The sequence below is a fragment of the Alligator mississippiensis genome, chromosome 4 (genome assembly GCF_030867095.1).
Source record: "Alligator mississippiensis isolate rAllMis1 chromosome 4, rAllMis1, whole genome shotgun sequence".
NCBI classification, from domain to species: domain Eukaryota; kingdom Metazoa; phylum Chordata; order Crocodylia; family Alligatoridae; genus Alligator; species Alligator mississippiensis.
This window is the reverse complement of record NC_081827.1, coordinates 174,115,779-174,131,604: the sequence shown is the minus strand read 5'-3', so window position 1 is coordinate 174,131,604 and position 15,826 is coordinate 174,115,779. Positions and strand designations below refer to the sequence as shown.

The following is a 15,826-nucleotide window of genomic DNA, read 5'->3' as shown; positions in this document are numbered from 1 at the left end:
CTTGATTTTCATATTCCTGCTTGAGCATGCCTGAGGGCAGCTAGAGAGTTCCTCTTCAAATTGTAGACATTTTGGGATGGCAAGAAAAGGCTGAAGATGGTTGCGTTTGTTCCTAAAATATTCCCTTTTCTCTCACTGTCTCTATCAGGACAATTTTTTGAGAGGGGACAGCTCCCGCAAAGTTCAGCACCAGCAGCAGAGGAAACCCAGGAAAAAAACGAAGCCACCTGCACTTACCAAAAAACACAAAAAGAAGAGAAGGCGGGGACCACGTCGGCCCCAGAAACCCATTCCTCCTGCAGTGCCCCAAGGGAACCTCAGCATGCCCACCAGCGTCTCACTGCCAGTAGAGATCTCTCACATACGGTCAGCAGCAGCAGCTTCATTTCATTTATTTTAACTTTAATTTTATATTAAATATCAGAGGAAATGTCAGAGTTGGTATGCTGTTCAGTGTCTGGTTCATTGAAAAGTTGGGCACCTATGACATGTCTGCAGTGCCACATACCATGCGTTAAGCTGTTCTCTGCGCTGCAAGGGAGCAGTGCGGGGCTTTGGTTTTGGGGGGGGGTTTTGACTCTTGGCTATCCAGGGGTCAAAAAAACCTGATGAAAAAAAGGCAGAGCAGCGCATGTGGTAACACTGTGCACCACTCAAAACCAGAGCCTGGCCAGCCAGAGCCATGCCACACTGCAGCTGCCGGCTATGATCTGTGTGGCAGGATCACTGCTGCTGCAGCCCCGGGAGCCCCCAAGACCCCCTGAGACCAGCCCAGTGCTAGCCCCAGCCTCCCCTACCCTGTCCAGGGTAACCTACTGTGTGCTAGAAGGCGCATGTTACAGGCATTCCCTGGGGAATCAATTGTCTATGTTTGTGTGGCTGCGGCCCTAGGCTCCAATGTCTTGATCTTGATTTTGGTTTGATAGGAAGGGTAGTTTTTCTTTCCCCAACCACTTAATAAATTACTTTTCTAAATAATGGATACATTCAGGTATCTTGGCATCTCTGTGAGTACAAAGGAGGAGCTGCAAGGAAGAATGGGAAAATGTTAATTCCAGATTTCATTAATGGCTTGGTTTAATGAAGAAACTATTTTGCCATTCATGGGCATTGTATAGATGCATAATCATTAGAAGAATGTAAGAGTTTTAAAGAAAACATGTGCAAACAACATACTTTCTGGTTGGCTTTTCAAAAAAATAGTGGGAGAATATAGTAGAGAACAGACAGACCCTTAAATAGATGGGTATCTACTATTAAACCAGGCTTGCAGTACGGAGACACCGAGACTGAAGAGTGGAACTAACAACATTCTTTCCCCAGGAGCCCCTCCACACCAGAGTTGAGTACAGATGAGCTGCCTGATGACATCGCCAATGAAATCACAGACATTCCACATGACTTGGAATTGAATCAGGAGGACTTCTCTGATGTCCTACCACGGCTGCCTGATGATTTGCAAGATTTTGATTTCTTTGAAGGTAAATATTTTATTTTATTTTATTTTATGTAAAAATTAATACATGCTTAAATGCACATGTAGATGTGCCCAGTGTATAGCATTTACATTGATAAACCTTTCCCAATGAGAACAAGAAGACTTTTTATTTTTCTGCCTCACACCTCTGATAGGAGAGGGTTTTTTCCCCATCTGTACCATGAGTCAGTCTGAAAATGTATCACATTTTTAAACTTTTGGACAACTGAATTCCTAGCCTCACAATGTCACATATACTTGTGAAGAACACACTAACTTCTGTCCTTGTTTCTGTAGGTAAAAATGGAGACCTCCTTCCTACTACAGAGGAGGCAGAGGAACTGGAACGAGCCCTGCAGGCTGTAACTTCTCTTGAGTGCCTAAGTACTATTGGAGTACTTACACAGACAGATGGTGTGCCAGTTCAGGAGCTATCAGATAGAGGGATAGGGGTGTTCTCCACAGGTGCTGGAGCTCCAGGAATCCAGTCCTTGAGCCGAGAGGTTAACACGGACCTGGGGGAGCTGTTGAATGGGCGCATAGTACATGATAATTTCTCCGGTCTGGAGCTGGATGAAAACTTGCTCCGTTCTGCTACCTTGTCCAATCCACCTACGCCCCTGGCAGGGCAGATCCAGGGGCAATTCTCTGCCCCAGCCAACGTCGGCCTTACTTCTGCCACTCTGATAAGCCAGAGTGGACTTGGGGAGAGAGCCTTCCCAGGACAGTTTCATGGACTTCATGATGGCAGCCATGCCTCCCAGAGGCCACACCCTGCCCAGCTGCTGAGCAAGGCAGATGACCTAATCACCTCACGACAGCAATACAGCAGTGACCATTCACACTCCTCACCCCATGGAAGCCATTACGATAGTGAGCATGTGCCGTCTCCCTACAGCGACCATATCACATCCCCCCATACCACATCCTATTCTGGTGATAACTTGGCAGCTACATTCTCAGCAGAGATGCCCATTATGGCACAGCACTTGCTCCCAACGCAGCTGGATGTGCCACTTAGTGGGGTGGTGAACCCCAGAACTCACTGGGGAAATCTCCCTGTCAATCTTGGTGATCCCTCTCCGTTTAGCAACCTTCTTGGTGCAGATGGACACCTTCTTTCCACTTCCCTTTCCACACCACCTACCACCTCGCACTCAGAGACCACACAGCCTGCCTTCGCCACTGTGACCCCCAACAGCTCCAGTGTGCTTCCGGGGTTACCACAGACCAGTTTTAGTGGCATGGGTCCTTCCTCTGCTGAACTAATGGCCTCCACTTCCCCCAAACAGCAACTCCCTCAGTTCAGCGCCGCCTTTGGCCACCAGCTGAGCTCACACAGTGGCATTCCCAAGGACCTGCAGCCCAGCCACAGCTCCATAGCTCCTCCCACAGGCTTCACAGTAACAGGTGCCACAGCTACTAGTACCAATAATGCATCTGCTCCCTTCACTTCCAACTGAGCTTGTCTGTCTGTATATTTGCAGGCAGATGGGGACCCTGTGTTTTCTATCTTCTTTCCTCTTTCTTGTCCTCCCCTTTTCCTTTTAAAGATTTTTTTTTTTTAAAGAGGGTGTTAAAGCTCTGCTTCAGTCCTGACCAGGGTCACCCCTCAGTGAACCTTGCTCTAGTGTTCACATGTGCTTTTATGCACTGGTGCTCATTTACTATGGGCAGGTTCACCATTGCCCAATAATTTCCTTAAGGATACAGCACAGTTACTGGATGTAATTGATCTTAGCAGTAAGACCTAGAAATGGGAAGATACCTCAGATAACCATTGCACGTTACTGTTTCCTAGGGTTCAGATCAGTGCTTTCCATCCCATTAGCACATCTAGGAAGTTTTCTGTGGGCAGAAGTCACTTTTTTTTTTAAGGTAGAACATGGCATGGAAAATTGGCTCTGCACTTTGGTTTGATAACGGTGCACTGAAGCACTACATCAAGACCATGGTTCAATTATTGACAACTTAAAAATAGTTTTTTGACCTCCTCTGTGTGCGTGTGTGTGTCTGGGGGGAGCAGTAGTTCCTTTAAATCTTTGATGAAGAAGATAATTTTCTCCTAAAATCAGTCACTGTTCCTACTGCATTCTGATTTCCCCTTCCCCTATTTAAGTATGTTGAGCAGAGAGGGGATTGACTGACCAGGGCAAATCAGCTTTGCCTGTTTTCCCACAGCACTGAGGATTGTTGCTGTTTACAAAGTTGGCATAGGGAGAGAACAGAGAAAAATAGGATGCAAATAATGATGTAGTCAAGATTCCCACGCAGAAATTCCCTCCATTGCTGAATTACTGTGGCCTTGTAGTGTGGATGGTTTGCCTTTTCAAATATGACTGTATCCAGGAGTCCTTGCCTGGCAGGTATCTCCTAGCTGAAACTGGAAGAATCCTATGGTATATGCTACCTATTCAGACAAGTCTAGGTTAAACCCCTTTGGTAAGTTTAAAATTGATGAATTTCTCACACTCTTTTGCTACTGATACTCCTTCTATAATAGTAGTGGTTTTGTACTGGGAGCCATACAGTTTTTGAGACATTTGTGAGATTGTTCTGTATGGGGAGCCGAATGTATGTAGGTACTGGCTGGTGTGTGAATGATGATCACCCCTAACCAAAAGACAACTTAAGCAAAATATGGAGATAATGTGGATAGAAAGAATTTCTTACTATGTTGCTCTTCTTGCCTGTTTGCTAAAGATCGTTTTTAGTCTTGCCTCTAATAACTTGACCTCTTTATAAAGAGATGTGGTAGATTCCTTTTATATCTTTTTCTTCCCTAAAGAATTAAAAAAATAAAATCATGAGGAGTTTACTTGTATCCATTAATCAGAAAAAAAAAGCTTGTGACTTTATAAGGGTCAAACAATCTACTCTACTCTGTGACTTGGCTGACTGTAAAAACAACTGCTCAATAGGTATAAGAAGTCTCCACTGTTTGGTTTACTTCAAAGATGCATATAAGAGAAGATAGAAGAGGCATATCTTCCTTTCCTGTTGAAGACAGGTTTCATTATTTGTTACAATGTAAGATTTTTGGCTGCATATAGTCTAGTCTTAATTTATATGATAAAAAGAAACATAGAACACATCTAATGGAGAGGATTAATATTTTCTTCAATCAGGGGAGCATTGAATCGAGCTCATTATTCCCTAGTGATGTTGAATAATATGTTTTCCCTCCATTTGTGGACTCTATTTTATGTTAGCAATCAGGCTCAAACCAAAATCCCCTACCCAAACAGTCTCCTCCCAAACTTCCTAAGGACAAGGATTGAAACCTAGCCTACCTCTGGTTTCTATCCCAGTTATAGCCATTCCCTTCTTTTTGACAGCCTTGTCTTTTTTATTATTATTTATAAAGGAATAAGGATGATGTGTACATCCCTTGCTGAAACGCTAGTGGAGGGGAAAATATGTTTTTGCTTTTGACATTATGAAATCCGTATTTCCATATTTAGTAAAACAGGGCATGATAATATATAATACACCCTAATATTCTTAAGTGTGATTTTAAATATGCTTGTAACAGATGTGAATGTTTTAAAATCATGTAAAAGGTTGAAATGAAGCCTAAACAATCCTGCTTGTGATTGTCATGCTGGTTGAGGAATCCCCACTGGTATTGTGAAATGAAGCAAAGCTGACCGGATTTTTTTTTCTGTATTGTCTTTTTTGCGTGCTGCCCCCCATACTACTGAGGAAACAGATATTTTGTTTGCAGATGTTTCTCACTGTATCATATACCTTCTTCAATGTTTGGGATTACTGGCTGAAAAAGAAGGGCGAACAAACATGTAGAGGTCAGTTCTTAAATCTGCCTATAGTTATTTTACAGCATGTTAAAGTGAACCGATTCAAGTGATTAGTTCCATGAAATACTGTTTGTAATTCATCAAAATTTGATCTGGAACAGCAGCAGCCCTTCTTACTCCACTTTTTCAAACAGTGAAAAACATGCTTAAAGGCCAGATTCTCTTTTCAATTTATGATGGTAGGCATTGTGGAACATTTTTTAGTCAAATTTAGTTACTGTGGATTTACACCAGTGTAACTTAGAACAGAGCCTGGCCTGTAACCCAATAATTTGTTTAGGCTGGTATTTTCAAAACTGCCTAAAGAAATTAAGATTCATAATTTCTGTTTGAAATCAGCCAGAATTATGTACCCAAATTCCCTTAAGGCAGCTTAAAGATCCCCTCCTTAAATCTCAGTTTCATGCATCCCTTGGTGATTTCTGCCTAAACATCAACTGCATAACATTTTTCAGTGAGCGGAATAAATTTGCACTTTTTAAATATAGTTTTTCATTTGCATGTATTAGAATAGAGATCCGTGTGCATTTTTCCTGAAATGGTCAAGATTGTTGTTAGTTGCAGCTTCAGTTCAACTGATTTAAATGTAATCAACTTTAGGACATTGCAGTTTAGGAAGCAGTTAGGATTTCAGTTTCTAAATGTTCAGTGAGCTCTGTGCAAGTGAATCTCAACTTCAACAGAGAGCCTGTTGATTTCACTGGAGTTCTGTTCACCTAACAGGATCACCACCCAAGTAATGCTGAAAGCAGTAAGCTCAAGGACTGGGGGCTTATGTAGCCAGACATTTCATTCCTGTCCCTCCAGGAATTAAGATTTTTCCACCTGAGGTTTCACATGGCCTTTTAATATAGTTCCCCAACAGCATTCAAGGAAAGTATACCTTCTGTAATACAGCAATTAGCACAAAATTCCTCTTTCACCAAAGAGTCCATGTAGCAGTTCTAACCCTTTCATTTTGAACACTTGATATTTATATGACACTTGTGCAGAAAACAAGTAGAATAAAACTTGTGTAGCCCAAGGGTTAATTTCTTTACGTAAAGTTCAGGTTTTATAGAATGAAAAAGAATTTGGCACAGAACAAAATGACTATAAGCAATAATGTTATTTCTGGTGGTAATGTAATATCAGTTTGTCTTAGCACAGAAGCCTAAGCTTTGAAAGAAATTACAGTCGTGACGCAATTAGTTTTGCCAGGACAATGTGTGGAGGCCAGTGAGGGATCGCGCAATGCCAGCCTGGTTTATAAAGTAGTATCAGTTAATGTTCATATGACTTGCCTTTACCTTTTAATTTATTGAGCAAACAGCAGTGTCATGAGCAGGCCTAGCTCCCATTGGCATTAATGGGTGCTGCATTTGTGTATGGATAAAGTCTGGAACTGATTCATTGCCTCTACTAGTTGCTGTATTATTAGAAGCATCTCTAAAAAGTTGCATCATCTCAGCCCTCCCCTTTTGTCATGATGCTGTTTTGTTTCCCCTATTGTGCTGATTGCCTTATTTCTTTACACATCAGTACAACTTTTGCTAATGTTTAAATGTTAAAATATTTGTTCAGAAAAAACAAATTGTTATTCTGCTTAACCCGTTGAGTGATGGACTATACAAAAGATAGGCTCCTTGGTGGCATGCAGCAGGTTAATGAAATGAGGGATTGTTTTCTTTGTAATTCATAGTTCTTATTTCTATGGTTGTTTCCTGAGAAGTTTATACCTACTGGGAAAAATATTGGAGATGAGATTGGAAGTACAAATGCAAGAGAAATGTCTCTTCTGTTATGAATGATTGAGAGCAGTGGGGGGATCTTCTTTGTTTTAAAAATAACAGTTTCACTGGGAGCTGCATTGCCAACTGCATGATTTTCTTTTTCTAGCTGTCATTCTCAGTGGCTGCGTCTGCATGTGTGACGGACTATGCAGTAACCACAGTTACTGCGCAGTAGCGTCCACACGGTTTTTCTCAGACACTACTGCTCAGTAGCAATGAGCAACTGCACAGTAGCGTCGCATCATGGTTAGTGCCTGCCAACGCTACTGCACAATAGCTCACTGCTACTGCACAGTAGTGTCTTGTGTAGACGCACCCAGAGTGATCCCAGTGTTTAGAAATCAAGTCTGATTCTCAGCAGGGGGTCAGTAAGTCATCTTGGTTGGCTCTGGTAGAACTGCACCAACTTACCTGAGGATCTGCTCCGTACAATGTACTCAGGAACTCAGAACAGAACTTAATTTCTAACAGTTTTCTCTGACCCCCTCCCACATCCGATTCGGCTTTGATTTTCTTTGCTGGGAAGAAAGAACTTCATGAAGGAGGATGAAAATGAATTATTTTGAAGGGGCATCTTCACTACAGAGTTAGTTCAAGCAATGGACATGTAGGTCATCTTAACCCAACTGTCATCAGCCGTACTGCAAAGCCCTATCCGAGTTACAGCGTCATCACGGGTGTTAGGCTCTTCCAGTTGTGTCATTAGAACTTCTGGGCCAATTCTCATAGTGCTGTGTGCTAGAATAGGTTGAGCTCTTTTCTAGTGAAATTTTTTGAGCTTTTGGGCACTTGAGGAGGGTATATGGGAAGATATTGAAGGACTGTCAGGCTCTAATCCACCCCCTTAGTCAGTTGGCCAGGGTTAAAAGTCTGAATAATTTCTTGTGTATGCAGACAGGAAAGAGGTTAGGGGCAACACCTAATTAAGAGTCCAGACTAAGCTTGCAGTGAAGACATACTCTTGAGATAGGCAAAGGAGTATCCTTAGGTACGGTTTTCTTCCAAAGGTGTTGCTTGAATCAGAGGGTTTCTTCTATTTTTTGCTTGCTTTTTTGCCTTTTAACACAGTTTTGTGTTGGAGATTCATAATAAAAGTTTGGAGCCTAGAGCTATGGTGCAATAGATGAGAATATTGAGTAAAATGATATCTCATGGCATATTGTGAAGTAGCTGCTGAGAATACTGTGTAGGTTTTGTCACCAGGAGGGGAGAGAAAATGTGCATGCTCAAGAAAGTTAAATGAGCATTTTTCTTCCCAGAAGTTTCTTGTATTTTAAAGTAAGTTATTGGTAGAAAATCGCCTAGAAAACTTCTTTGTATCTTTTTTGTTAAGGAAAAAGTGTCATAAATACCCACAGCAGGAGTCCTATGAAAGTTAGGGGTGGATACAATGATGGAAAAGCCTTCCTACTTAACAGAATTAAACCAAATCTTTTAGAGTGGATTCATGAAGGTATTTAGTTCTAGCAAAAATTTTAAAAAAACAAAACAAACCCTAGTAAAATGAGGCAAATATACTGTTTAAGTGTACTAATATTTTGGGGTAGAATGAGGCTTCCCATTGACAAAGGAAAGCAAATTACAGCAACAGGAGATGACAAGTTTTTTTAGCCATTGGGGGCTGCATTTCTAGGTGGAAGAATAATTGCTGAGTTTGGAGACTTAGTATCTAAGCAAACCTAAAAAATGTTCCTATATTTGATTGTCATATTGCAGGTTGGAATTTTTTGCTTTTTCCCCCCTATTTTATTCTGGTTTCACATGTTCTGCTTTTCTTGCCATCGTGTAATGAGGCTATGTAGTGGAAGTGCAGAAGAAGGAAACAGGCTTTGCATTGCAGTATGGAGACAGCATTTGGAAAAATTACCTTGTCATTCTTTTCCCTTCACTCCCCACTTCTTTAGATAACCTGAAGTGCACGTGTTCATCTTCCCTGGCTCGTAGAATTCACTTTGAAAATTAATAGTATAAAATCTAGGCTTTCGATTTTACAACTATACATTCAGTGTATGGTGGTACATTCTTTATTTCCTCCCCCGCCCCCCTCCCCCCCCCCCATAGCCCTCCACAACATATACATACCACATACATACACACGCACACAGCATATGGGTATGAATTGAATACACATGTTGAACTTGGTCTAGTAATGGTAATATTTTGCCCACCTTCAGGTTTTTTTTAAGCCAGTGCTCACTGAAGTAAACTCCAGCTAGGCAGTATTCCTAAACCTCTCCCTGAAAACTAATTGTGGTGCAGATTGCTTTAATGCAACTCATTGCTACACTATTGTATCTACTTTGGAGCAGACTGATTTACCCTGAAATGACTCTCTAACCTGCATCTTAAAGTATAGTTGGTTCCAGTGGAAATAGATCCATGCCGAACTGATGGGCAGTTTGGTTCTCATATAAAGAATCTACATCTATTTAGAAGGGGTTGAACCAGTTTCTCTGAACAGTGATTTATTTTCACTGTACAGTTTTGGGTATGTCTCAGGGATTCCTTGCGGAAATAAGGGCAGTTAACATAAAAAGTAAATAGTTTTAAAAGTAAATAATAATTTAAGGTAGAGCGTCATCTATGTGAGAGCGCAAAAAAGAGAAATCTTGTTCAGTTTTATAGTCCACAGTGTCTGGCTTAGGGACTCTTTCTCTTCTCGGGGCTCTCATCTCAAGTTCAACATACAGAATCTTTTTTCATCACGCTCAGCTTTAAACTTTTATTTAAAGATACCCTTCCCCAATGAGCTTTCAGAATACTTATTGTAGATTTTAAGAGAAATGGTATATTAATTTATGCTATTAACATCACCTCATAAATTATAAGTTTTATACTAAAGCTGTATTGAGTGTAATGAATTATGTTGCATATGTGTTTTTAATAGCTATAAAATTATATACAAGCTTTTTTGGAGAAACAAAAACTAGTGAAGCACCTTTTTACACTGGATCTTTGCCGTGTCAAGGTGTACAGCTATTCTTTGCTACCTTGCAGATATATATATATATATATATATATATATATATATATATATATATATATATATATATATATATATATATATAAAAATAAAATGGTATCCTGTATCAACAAAACATAGACTCTTTTTACCCCTTATATTACTGCTCCTGTAACTTTTTTTTTAATATTACATTCTGCAATAATTTATCTGTGGTTTGTACCTATGATGGTTAGAAGTTTAGTTACAGGGTAAATAGATCAAATTAAAAATCCAACTACTGTAGCTGGAAGTTGTAAGCCAAGTCTGTAAGACTTTTTTTTAATGTATTTATTCCAGTTAGCTCTGTGAGTTGGAATTTGAAAAGACAGAACATTAAATCTAGGAATCCACAGTGTCTTATTCAGGAACTTTTCCCCTCCTTTCCTCACAAAGGAATTCCCACTGTGACTTATATATAGAATTAGACTGCTTGTGTGCATGTATGTATTATATACACACACAAAAAAATATGCATTGGGGGGGATGTATGTGTGACATGAATGTGTATATTGTATGTAGGTCATAGTTTTTGTAAAGAGAAACGTAGTTGAGAGGTGACGGAATGTATTGTAGAAATGTGAATATTTAGTAGGGGGTTATTATGTCCTCACTATTGTATAAATAACCAAACTCTCTACTACATAGTCTTCTGTTATAAGGCTAACTCTGATATCATGTTGATTTTATTCTTTTTGATTGAATTGCATTGAGCCCTGTTAAAATGTCATGAAAATACCAGGCTCCCAAGACAGCCTTTTTTTAAATGTTTGGGAAGTAGAGGGGAAGATGTAGGAGTGGTATTCTTAAAGAAAATTTGAAATGGAAGATATATATTTGGTGGCATGGGTATATATGGGAATTACTGTACCTTTATGATAATATTCTGATTTAGAAAATGTTGCCAATCAGTTGTACTTGTGTCTTCAGATTCAAAAGATTTGTGATAGGTGATGTTTATGAACTGATCTCCATTCTCTTAAAGGGTTTTGTTCTAAAGTAGTCTGCTTTTTTTTCCTAAAGAGGTCCACATGTGTCGTTTTCACCCTATGACATTGCTATTGGAGAGCTTCAATTTATACAAAACAAATTCTATTTTAAATCCTGGGAGTTTCACTTGTGCTGTAAAATCCTAAAAATAAATTATGGCCATTTTTTTTCATCATTTGAGAGAAATTTTACCTCTACGAGAGTTCTTAGCTGAGATGCAGGAAAAACCATAACATTCCTACTTACGCTCTTCCTCATCCTAGTAGTCATCATTACACTATCCAGGCTGAAAAGAATAAAATCGTAAGTGTGTGTTCTGTTGCTATTACTTTGCATCATGAAAACCCTGTAACTTGGAAGCTCTGTTTTAATAACAGGTTTTTAATGTTGCAAAGATCTTTTCATTCGTTTTTCCAAAACTTTTAAAAAGAGAAAAGCAGTTGTAAACCAAATCTAATTCTATTGAACTAGTTTTTCTACATTTTCCAGCCTTTCCCACATGGTTTGTTTTTTCTTCTTCCTGCACATATGCAAGTAAAATGGTAGGGAGGTGGAAATTGTTTGAGGCCTTTTCCTGTCATTACCTAATGGTAATGGGAATTATCAGTGTAAATAGCATAAACACTTTATGAATTTTTGGGAAAGAACAGACCCATTTTGTGTATACCTGTACAGAAAGATGCATATGAATGTGGACTTGCCCTACTATTGTACAACAAATACATATAAAAGTAACAGATCTAAATCTGTATATACGTGTGTAGATATGCATATGCAATAGACTGTACATACATATCACACACGTACACTCTATATAATATGTATGTGTGTGTGAGAGAGATCACAAAATGTGTGTAAAAGGTAACAGCCTTGTCTGACACTGTTGCTTCTAGTTCCTTTGAGGGATTTGGATGATCTCAGTTGCTGTGATTTGAGTCCTATCATCATTGGTCTTCTATCTGAACCCTCAAAATGGAATTTCCTTCAGACATTTTTGCTTACATTTATGCTATGTTAATACTCTGTGAGGCCTCTGCCAATACCCACCTCTTCTGCAGCTCTGTTCCATTACCTTCACCTCAATTACTCTCCTGCCCCAACATTGCAAAATCTAACTTTCTATCAGTTTCATTGTTTTAGGGTCCGATTCAGCCCTCCTTCAACTCGATAAAAATATTCCTTTTGACTGCAGCAGCAGCAGCTGAATCATACCCTGGTTGGTCACTCTCAGCTGTCCTGATCGTTTGTTTAAATGCAGAACTTTCCACATTTTCAACAGCATGTGATTTATGTCTCTGACCATTTTTTATTCTTCATTCTGAACATAAAAAAAAAAGATATACAAGCTGCTATCTGAAAAGTTAACCTAACCACATGGTTAGAATTAACAATATGCATTTATAAGACAAAAATAGGTTTTTTAAAAAAAATCAATCCTTTTGTTTCTCTTTCCTGATAAGGGAAGATTCGTATTTTGTTTCCCATAATGAATCCAGAAAGGCCTAAAGCCACAAAGAGACTGCAGCCTAATGTTCTTTTCCATGTTAGTGAATACATCAGATGTATCAAAAGAAATACAGCTCTCTTCTACCTTCAACAGATTAAAAAAATAAAAGTAACTTTATGGTTAGCCATTAAAATGGTTAAATCAGTTATCTTGCATCTATTCATATATTTAAATTATTTGACTTATTCAGGCAGCTCTTGTATTTCTTTTTTATTAAATATTTTAATTCATTTCTGGTTAACTAGAGATTCCATAACCTTTTAGACCATAATAACAGTTACAAGCCAGCTTGGTCACATTTGGAGCGCTGTTGCAACCCATGGTTTACTGTACTTCAGTTTTGATGGAGGAGAATATTCTAATTCTGTCATTGAGTCTAATTACTTCTAATATTAATGTGGCATTATTTTGTCACAATTCATCTCTGGAATGTTGTCTTCCCTGCAGTTCTATAGGGTAATATAACCTATGTAATGTTCTAGCTAAGCTTTCATGCACTCATACATGAAGAGTTCTATATTACATATGTTGGGGCCTGTGTATGGGTGTGATGTCTGTGTACTGTGTGTGTATTTATGTACACGCATATATATTACACACAGTATTTCAATTTATGTAAATGTGGAGAACCAACACATTGGTTCTGTCCTGATATATACTCATGCATATGTGTATTAAATATGTACATAGAGTGTAGATATCCTGCATATACACATGTATATGTGTGTATCTTGGTTGGCAATTTTTTTACATTTATCAAAATGCTGTCCCTTCTGGAATATTTTCACTGAAATTGCATTATATGTAATAAATGAAAAAAGTAGTTCATCAAAATTTTATTTAAAAAAGGAGACTCTTAATTATCTAAAGATATTTGTAATTGTCTTTTATCTGGAAAGGTGAGTGTTACAAAACTGCCATTCATTATATGGGCATAAGAAAGAGATGGAAATACCAGTTTCTACATGCTTATTTCTATTTGAATTTTCTAAAGTTAAGGCTGTAATGAGGTTTTTTCATTTTTAACCAATTATAAAATGTGTGTGTTCCTTAAAATGTTTCAATCCATATTTTTCGTTGACCAATATTTTTTTTCCTTTCCACATTCAATAATGCTGATTTCACTAAGGAGACTAATATTCTCCTGCCTCTGCAGGGAAAATGTCAGCTCATTATTATTGTGTCACACTTAACTTACCTTGTAGAGGGTGAATTTCCATAAACAAGCTTTTAATTTATTTAATACGAAAGACCATCACTAGGACTTTTTTTTCAAAGAATTTCTGCAATTGTTTTTTCGCCTTTTCATTTTCCCCCCAACCAATACATCTGTATGCAGGTGGGGAGATATGAATGACAACTAAAATGCTGTTGCTTTGAACAATTAGTAGTAAGTCTCTTTGTTTAGATGTGATAGAAAAGAAGGCAAATGGACAATCTGAAATGTTTGAATGGAACAATGCACTCTCTTTAAGGCTGTCCAATAGAAGTTGGTGTTTGTGTCATTTTAAAGGTAGCTTGATCACAGCCTGATATCAGAAACAGCCTTGTAACAAAGAGCCTCATAACAACAGTTGGCCACTAGAGTTAAAAATGTAAACAAGTTGCAGTGGGAAAGCAAAGGTGAGGCAGTGCATACTGAAACCAGTGAATCACGGCTTGCAAACATAACTGATTTTGAAGTAACTGCATGGTAGCAAGGATTAGCAGTCTCTGTACCCCTTTCATTGTTCCCTTTTACCCCAACAAACAGATGTGTTCAACACGCCATACATTGGGAAAATAAACAATTTACATTAAAAAAAAATCATTAATGACTGCTTAAAGGGAACATACAAACCTGCACTGCCACATCCTGTATCATGGTATTAGCTATAAGACTAGCTAGTATGCGCAAAAAGCCCAGTCCAGTTTGCTTCTGCACATAGATTGCTTTTAAAGAATGTGGTGAATGGGGAAGAACAGTCATTTCATATTCAGTCCCTAGCATCTGTAGAAACTCACACTAATGCTGAGGCACTTGAGAACTGCATTCCAAGGGTGGGTAGCAAGGTTGGTGTTTGTACTTTCCCTTTAAATAGGAAGAGTTGGCTCACATGTTCCTCATACTTCTCAATGAATGTACTGTATTACCATTTTAAAATCAATGAAATGATAATAGATTGGTCTCCTTTTGTTATCTGGTCCTTGTTTAATTTGTTTAAGGGTTTTTGTATACAAAAGTTTACATTTTTATGTATATTTTTCTTGTGTAAAAACTGATGTAATATGTGTATAAAACACTGTATGTATTATCTGTATATAGTGTGACAAAATGATTTCTTTCTTTCTTTTGGATGTATTAATAAATCTTGCTGTGAAGTAGTTTTGTTTACTATAGTCAAATCCCTGTCCCAAACCTTTACTGGCTAGTTCAAGACCATTAGTACTATTTTATTTAGCTAAGTATTTTAGTTGGAACAGGTCATAAATATCTAATGTACAGATAATTTCTACATAACTGAATGGCTGTTCTGTGTATTCTCCGCTTGAAAAGATCTCTGATCTAATTTTGCTCACTTGTTTTTATGCTGAATTGTAATTCTATCATCTTCAATGGAGTTGCTCTTAGTTAACAGACAAGAATTGAGGTGTTAGGGCATGTTCCAGATTCCAGCCATAGCATTCTTAAACTCCTGTTCAGTGATCCTAATGACCAGAAATTTTATTTTGGCTAAACATTTTTTTAACTATATGATATAGGATAGAACTAGATTTTATATACTCAGAAATTCGTTATTTTTTTTAAAATGCAGTATGTTATGATAGGCATCATCGCAGAAACTAGTTCCTCATCATTTGTTATAAATGGCAGGACAGAACTGCCACTGACATTATTTTGTGGGCACAATTGGTAGATGAAACTGCAAGGGAGTTTTTTAACTACTTGAATGGCAAATATACAGATTGTCTTTGTCTTTTTTGCCCTTTTTGATGTAGAGAGCTCTCTGCATTAGAAAGGAGACTGCAGCATCCCAAATTATTTGACTGGTAGGCCAACAAGCAGCCAACAAGGGGTGTGAGATCCAGAGGTGGTCTGCCACACACAAGTCGCCCTTCTGTGGGTGACTGCTTAGCCACAACTAGTTTTTCTCAGTGCAGCATTCACTTTCTTACAGGAATATTTTGCTCAGTGTGCCCATCTGGTGCTGGTCCTTTTCAGTTTGGCAGAGCCAAACAGCTGCAGCTGTACAATAGCAACTGTTAACTGCATCTTCTGTG

The 15,826-nt window shown here is 38.6% G+C and overlaps 1 protein-coding gene across 2 annotated transcripts in view; it reads left to right on the top strand.

Moving 5' to 3' along the window:
- INO80D (INO80 complex subunit D) overlaps window positions 1-14,929 on the top strand; it is a 56,911-nt gene extending 41,982 nt beyond the window's left edge. For both annotated transcript variants that reach the window (XM_019492071.2, XM_019492069.2), the window contains 3 exons: window positions 149-366; window positions 1,324-1,481; window positions 1,775-14,929. In XM_019492071.2, coding sequence (XP_019347616.1) covers window positions 149-366; window positions 1,324-1,481; window positions 1,775-2,940 — 1,542 coding nt within the window. In that variant the 3' untranslated portion in view covers window positions 2,941-14,929. The remainder of the gene's footprint in view (window positions 1-148; window positions 367-1,323; window positions 1,482-1,774) is intronic.
- Window positions 14,930-15,826: the final 897 nt, after the last annotated feature.